The sequence below is a fragment of the Chrysochloris asiatica genome, unplaced genomic scaffold (assembly GCF_000296735.1).
Source record: "Chrysochloris asiatica unplaced genomic scaffold, ChrAsi1.0 scaffold00079, whole genome shotgun sequence".
Classification (NCBI taxonomy): Eukaryota; Metazoa; Chordata; class Mammalia; order Afrosoricida; family Chrysochloridae; genus Chrysochloris; species Chrysochloris asiatica.
The window spans coordinates 7,802,838-7,810,828 of record NW_006408597.1 but is presented as its reverse complement, the minus strand read 5'-3'; the positions used below and the strand labels follow the sequence as shown (position 1 = coordinate 7,810,828).

Here is a 7,991-nt window from a genome sequence, read left to right as displayed (position 1 = left end):
GATAGCCCCTTCAACAGATGGTGCTGGCAGAACTGGAAAGCGATATGCAAAAAATTGAAACAAGACCTTTACCTCTCACCATATACAAAAACCAACTCAGCATGGATTAAAGACCTAAATCTGAATCCCAGAATTATGAAGGCCATGAAGAAAAAAGTAGAGACAAATGTGAGGGCTGTAATTCAGGGAATACACAGACTACCAAACATTTTGAAAACTACACAAACAAAAGTAGACAAAATAGATGATTGGGACATACTAAAAATTAAAAACTTATATGCATCAAAAGTCTTCACCAGAAGAATGAAAAAGGAACCCACAGAATGGGAAAAAAATCTTTTGCAGATATGAAGAACATGACATTAAGAATGGAGGAAGACTTATTAACCTATGATATACAGATGAAACATACTTGCTTATTAGAAGGAAAGAGGTCTTAAAATACTTAATGATGGAAGATCAAAGCCTTCAATGTGAATTGCATCTCGATGTAAAGAAGCCACATACCTGACAACTGGACAAGTAAATAAAGTCATGATAAACAAGAGGTAGAAGTTGTCAAAGACTTCCTTTTGTTTGGATTCACAATCAACAGTCTGGGAAGCAGCAGACAAAAAATTAACGATTTGCATTAAAAACATCTGTTGCAAATGACCTCTTTAAAGTGTTCCATAGCAAAGATGTCAGTTTGAAGACTAAGGTGAACCTGACCAAAACCATGGTACTTTCAATAGCCACATATACATGTGAAAGTTGAACAATGAATAAGGAATAATAGAAGAATTGATTCATGTTTGCATATATATTTTAGCATTTTCAATGTGAATAACAGCTGCTTTCTTTTTAGGTTAAGAACAGCCTAAGACATCTTCAGTAACCTTTCCAGTAAGATAGGCATAAATGAGTAAAAGTTTAGATTTAAAAAATAATCTCTGAATTGCAAATTTGGATGTATTCCATAATTCATAGAAGTTGACAGTTGACTTAATTGCTGGATTTCTGAAGTTATTTATAAAAACCCAAGAGAATCATTTCCATTGAGTTAATTACAACTCATAGAGCTCTTATAGAACACAGTAGAACCCTGTGGGACTGCTGCATAGTGTTGCCATACTCAAGCAGACTGCCACATTTTTTTTTTCCCCACAGAGTCCTTGGTAGTTTCAAACCATGTACCTGAAACACTTAACCACTGTGCCACTAGGGCTCCTTTATTTTTGTTGTTGTGTACTGTCGAGTCAGTTCTGACTCATAGCAACCCTGTATAGCATTTCTGAGACCGTACATTCTTATGGGAGCAGAAAGACTCATCTCTCTTTGCAGAACAGCTGGTAGATTTGAACTTGTGGGTAGCATTCCAGTGTGTAACATACTATGCCACCTTTGTTTATTTCTACTAGGTCTAAATTTGAGTTGTAAGGTTTTCCTTTTTCATCACATTGCCAAACTTTTATACAGTTGGTGACATGTAGTCTTCTTGCCTTATATTGTCATCTTAGATGCTGCCACTATGATGTGGTTTGAGAAACTTCATGTGTGGCTTCTTTTTGTGGAGAAGAATATCATCTACCCATTGATTGTTCTCAATGAGCTTAGTAACAGTGCAGAGATGATTGCTAGTCCAAAAAAACTGGATACAGAGTAAGTAAAATAGTCCTCTAACTAAGTCTGACTATTGAGAGAATGTAAGCAATGTTAAGTAATTGATCAAATAACAAATAATCATTAATTGTCTATTTATGGCACTGTGAAATTAAATTTGAGGTGAAGTTTTGTCTCTAACTCCCCTTATCCAAACATCTACTTTTGTTCGTTGTTAACATGTTTTATGGGCATATATTAATTACTAATATTATATGGCCCATTTGTGAGATGATTTTTTTTTTTGTACTATGTAAATTATACCACAGATATATATGGTCAGTTGCCTACATGATTATCTGTAGGCCTACCTTCTAGAGTAGGTACATGTTGTTGAGTTAGCATTAATGTTTGTTTTTCATGTGCTAAATGCAGTTAATGTTAAAGCAAATAATATATTTTTTCTTTTTCAACAGTCTTATTATGTAAAGAATAAGAATCATAATACATATTCTTAGATGTGAATACTGTACTAGTCAAATTATTTTAAAATCTAATTTGCTTAACTAAGTAAATTTTTAGTTTAAATTGGTTGGTACACTAAGCTCAGTAGTTTAAATGGTGATGGTTCTGAACTGCATAGACATCCTGAAGTTTAAGTCAATAGTTGACGATCAGTGCTTTCTTTATGTTGTAGACTAGGTGCTTTAATGATCACCATTGCTGGTTTGAAGTTGCTGAGATCCTCTTTTAGCAGCCCTACTTATCAGTACATCACAGTCGTCTTCACCATTCTCTTTTTCAAATTTGATTATGAAGCTTTTTCAGAGACCATGCTACTGGACCTCTTCTTCATGTCCATACTCTTCAACAAGGTAACTTATCACTGGAGGGAATTACCCCATCTCTAAAAACTGTCTCCCTAAGTAATAATGCTATTCTGTGAGGGTTATGCTTACAATTCATTTAAGGTATTACCTTTTAAGTAAATAGTATCTCTCTTCAATTAACTCTTTATTCAAGGGCATATTAAATTCCCTAAGCCATGTTCTTTAGTATGATCCATAAAAGATCCACTCCTTCCTATAGCTAGAAAGATAAGATTAACTTATGTAGGAAACCTAGAGAAACACTAAATAATATTTATAAATATTTGTTGTTAGGTATAACAGACCGAAACACTGCTGGTCTTGCACCTTCTCAATTTATTGTTGTGCTTGAGCCCATTGTTGCTGCCACTGTAGGCATGATTCTCTGCTTTACCAAACATAATACCCTTCTCCCAGTACTGATCTTCTTGTTAAATCATCCAAAGTATAAATGACAGACTTCCACGGGCCTGAGCCCATCCAATACTAATGTTGGCAGCCCAACCCAAAGTAGTTCAAGGTAGCAGGCTGCCTGTCAGGGTGTTGCAGTGCTCTTCCTTCCCCTGACACTCCACACTCTCGGCGGTGCAAGAATGTCCCAGCAGCCAGCTCTCGTTCTTCTGTGGATCTGCGCTACTTGGCCCATCAGTCCAGCTTGGTCAGCCAGTTGGTGATCCTCACCCCCTTAATGCTCAGCCCCCAGAAACTGCGCCCAGGCCCAGCTGAAGAGAGTTTCTTCCCTTCAGCGTCACAGGCTCCAGGAGCAAAGCCTCGCTGGAACTGTAGGGGAGATAAATGAGTCAGTGTGAGGTGGCCAGGGCATGTGGTAGCGCCATAAAGATGGTCCCCAAGCGGTAGATCCATAGGGCCAAGAAGAGGCACAACAAAAATATCACTCAGTGCGGCAATATAGCCAAGACCTCAAGAAATGCCCCCAAAGAAAAGGTGTCTATAGTATCCTGGTTATAGGTGCTCTGGAATGTTCCTGTTTGTGGCTCTGCAGTTTTCCAGTTCATTTAGATTATCAGGATATGCATGTGAAGTGACTGAACCTTAAGATGTTTCTATTTCCCTGTGGATTATAACTTGAACTCATTCCTGATGTTTGATTTCCTGGTTAAGAACAATTAAGTAAAGCATCCTACCTCAGAATGACTTTTCATATCATCCTTCATGTGTCATTCCAGAATTTCTTCATGAATCATTCCAAGTTTTCTAGTCCATACCACAGCGTGTTGCAAAAATACCACATGAATAAATCAATAAAATTTGATTGTTATGCTACAGTAGCGAGCCTTACTTATTCAAACTGTATGCTGTATGGTTAATTATATCAGATCTGTGTAGACTGTCTAGATTTTGTTAACCCTGATGTGTAAATGCAATTAACATCATTTAAAATTTGAAATCTGGCTTTTATATAGCTAGGCAATTGAGTACTACTATGTCTTGAAAGCACACTCCCATATAAGATCATGAAACTGTCCTGTAATAGTGCTTATAAATGGAACAACTACAAAGGTAGCTTAATTACCACAACCTTGTTGTTGTTGTTGTTGTTGTTACTAAGTGCCGTAGAGTCGATTGCAACCCATAGTGACCCTGTATAGGGTTTCTGAGGATCAGCTGGTGAGCTTGAATAGCCAACCTTGCAGTTCAAATGGCTTTGCATTGTAGCACATTAATCCACAGTGCCACAACTCCTGGTATGGTCTGTGGGTTAATGTGCTGGACTGCAAAGTCAGTTTGAACTGCAAAGTCAGTGGTTCAAGCTCACCAGGTGCTCCTCGGAAACCCTATTAAGGGTCACCATGGGTCAGAACTGACTGGGTAGCACTTAACAGCAAATGCCTAATGTAAAGGCTTATAGCCACACTATTTAATCTACCAATATCATTTCTAAGATACTATCTTGGATTTTGCATGGTCCCGTAAAAACAAACTTGGTTGAGCATTTTGTAATTTAGTCATTGCAGATTCACTAAAAGAGCTACTATGATGGAGAGGAATCAGGGAAGATTTGTTTATATATGTCATCAATTTCACCAGAATTAATTTATTAAAAGGGCTTATTACTTTCTTAGACAAAATTTTAGGAAAAAATACTACTAGAAATGAATGCTTCATAAGGACATGTTATTGATTCCAATGTACCATAAGACATCTTAGCGTGTTAATATCACTTTTTTTTTTTCGTTTTTATTGTGAATTATGTGATAGTTTACATGAGAGAATGTTAGCTTTACATTCATCCTATCGTATTTCATTTCATTGCAATGATTACAATCCCCTCCATGCATCATCAAACAACCAAAGGGTACACCCTGCAAGCCTGCCCCCGGCCGCCAGCAAGCACATAGACCATAGAACTTTTAATACCAAAAAAGGTACATCTACAAAATTAAGTTACAGTTAGTTTGAAAATGCTTTTTCTATATTTATGATTCATTGTTAAGTGCCATCAAATCGGTTCTGATCCATAGCGACCCTGTATAGGATTTCTGAGAAGTGGTTGGTGAGCCTGAACCATCGACCTTGCAGATCAAACCAAGTTTGCAATCTAGTGCATTAACCCACAGTGCCATACTAGAATAGCATCAGGCTAGAATAGTATCTAGAAATACATGGATTTACTCATAAGAAACAGTCTTCCGTCTTCCCTTTGTTGTATGATTTGAAAGGTTTTTCTAGGGTTTTTTTTACTAATGGTAGGGGTAAGAGTGGCATAAGGCGGGTTTTGGGGTTTTCAAGTACTTTAGAAAAAGTGCCAGTATTGGTTATTCGTATACTTAGGGATAACTTGTGATAAAAACCTGAGTGGTGTCTACATATTAATTGAAAAGAAAGCTGCTTCTTTCTGCTTTGTGATGCGCTGGACTGCAAATTTGGTTTGAACCACAAGGTTGGTGGTTCAAGCTCACCAGCCACTCCTTGGAAACCCTATACAAGTTCGCTATCAGTCAGAACCAACTCAATGGCACTTAAGAACAACAAAATCTCTTTTAAAATAAGCTGTTTTAAGAGGAACAGAAGGGAAATCTGCCTAGTGTATACACAGTCTAAACCTCATAGAGCTGATAGCCCTGAGTACCGGGGTGGGGGGGTGGGGTGGAAGTAAGGGAGAGGACTGGTAAGAAAGTTTAGGACCTTGACTTCTCATGTTTGCTAAACGGCTCATAATGAAGGAATCGGAAAAGAATCAGCTGACCTAGAGCCAGCAGGTTTTTTGAATTGCACTGTTAGCTGCCTTTCTCACAAGTAAATCAACCCCTTGTACTTGCTTCCTTTCTTGAAACTGTTGTCTTGATTAACTAATTCTATTTTATTATTGTAACTTTGAAAGTGAACGTTAATTGCTCTAAGGGCATAGCAGATACCTTATCTTTGCTTTGAGTCAAATAATTCCCTATCAGAAGTTCTCTTGATTTGTTTTTAAAAATTGACTATAAAATGGCAGGTGTTCTTTTTAATGTGTAATGTCTTGATTAATTTGACTGTTAAATTGCTATAGATGGCAATCTTTACATATGTAAAATTGCATTGCCGTTGTATTTCATGGGTAATTTTCCAGGTGAGTGTATTTTGGATTATGTATCTTTAGTAAATGAAAACTATGTCTTAATTTGAATTGTCTTCAAAAAATAAAGTTCCTTGAATATCTGGGGACAAAAAGCAAAATACGTAAGATGAAGGTCTCTCCATCCTTGCTCCCAAGGAAGATTCTGGCTATACTTCTTCCAAGAAAGATTTGTTCCTTCTTCTGGCAGTCCATAGTATAGTCAATATTTTTCACAATATCATTATCCAAAAATATTAAGTCTTCTTCAGTCTAACTTATTCATTATCCAACTTTCACATACATATAAGGCGATTGAAAATACCATGTCTTTGGTCAGGAGTATGTTAGTCCTCAGAGTGACTTCTTTACTTTTTAACATTTTTAAAAGAACTTTTTTTTTAGCACATTTACCCAGTGTAATTTGTCACTTGATTTCTTGACTGCTACTTCCCTGGGTGTTGATTGTGGATCCAAGTAAAATTAATCCTTACCAACTTCAGTCTTTTATTTGTTTGTCATGATAATATTTATTGGTACAGTTGTGGAGATTTTTGTGCCTTTTTAATGTTCAGGTGTATTTCCTAGTAAAGGCTTTAGTCTTTAATCTTCATGAATAAGTGCTTCAATTTTTTTATTTTAGCAAGCGAGGTTGTTCATCTGCATGTCAAAAGTTGTTCACAAGTATTCTTCCAATTCTGATGCCATGTTCTTCTTCATATAGTCCAGCATCTCAGATGACTTGCTTAATATATAGTTTGAATAAGTATGTTGAAAGGATATAATGCTGACACACATCTTTCCTGATTTTAAACCTTGCAGTTCCCCCTTGCTCTGTCCAAACGACTGCCTTTTACATGACCAAAATCAAGTGTGCGGGCAGTCCTAGTCTTCCAGTCTTATCGATAATTTGTTGTGATTCACACAGTCAAATGCCTTTTCATAATCTGTGAAACACAGGTCAATGTATTTCTGATATTCTCTGCTTTCAACCAAGATCCAACTACATCAGCTGAATGTACCTCATCCCATGTTCTTTTCTGAATTAAGCTTGAATTTCTGGCGGTTCCCTGTTGATGTACTGTTTCACGTAACCAAAACCAGAAAAGAGTAACTGAGACAAATGAGGTGGAGGTAGACACAGACTCCTCACTAGAAGAAGAGCAGGCTTTGGATCTCTTGAGAAGGAATTCAGAAGATTGATATGGAGACAAATTCAAATGCTCCATAGAGGAGTCTAGGAAAATAAGGAAGAAGTCTAGAAAGTGCTACAGGAGCAATCAAACAAGATAAATACATCATTGGAAACAATTCAAAACCTGTAAAAAGAGGTCCAGATGATTAATAATAAAATATCAGAAATGGACAACACACTGAAAGGGCAAAGGAGTAGAATTGAAGAGATGGAAGCCAGAACGAGTGAATTGGAAGACAAATCTCTCAATACTACTAAGATAGAAGAGCAAGCAGAAAAAAGGATTTTAAAAAATCAGAGAGTGTAAGAATCATGCTGGATAACATGAAGAGGAATAGCTTAAGAATTATTGGCATTCCAGAACAGGGTGAATCACAGAAGTCCACAGAAGAGATAGTTGAGGAACTGCTGGAAGAAAACTTCCCTAACATCTTGAAAGATGAGAAGATAAACATTCAGGAAGCTGAACGAACCCCAGGAAGGATAGATCCCAAAAGAAAATCACACCAAGACATATCATAATCAAGCTCTCCAAAATCAAAACATGGAGAGAATCCTAAAAGTGGGCAGGGAAAAGAGAGATGTTGCCTACAAAGGCAAGCAAATCAGATTAAGCTCTGACTTCTCAGAAGAAACCATGCTGGCAAGCAAGCAATGGGGAGACATATGTTGTTAAGTGCCATCGAGTCGGTTCTGACCCATAGCGACCCTGAACAGGGTTTCCGAGGCTATAAATCTTTACGGGAGCAGAAAAGCCTCATCATTCTCCCACAGGGCAGCTGGTAGTTTC

General features: G+C 37.2%; 1 protein-coding gene across 1 annotated transcript in view; it reads left to right on the top strand.

The window, feature by feature from the left end:
* Positions 1 to 7,991, top strand: part of PCNX (pecanex homolog (Drosophila)) — a 324,383-nt gene that overhangs the window by 255,669 nt on the left and 60,723 nt on the right. Inside the window, exons 21-22 of the mRNA XM_006865614.1 lie at positions 1,500 to 1,641; positions 2,279 to 2,456. Of these exons, the coding sequence (XP_006865676.1) occupies positions 1,500 to 1,641; positions 2,279 to 2,456 (320 nt within the window). The remainder of the gene's footprint in view (positions 1 to 1,499; positions 1,642 to 2,278; positions 2,457 to 7,991) is intronic.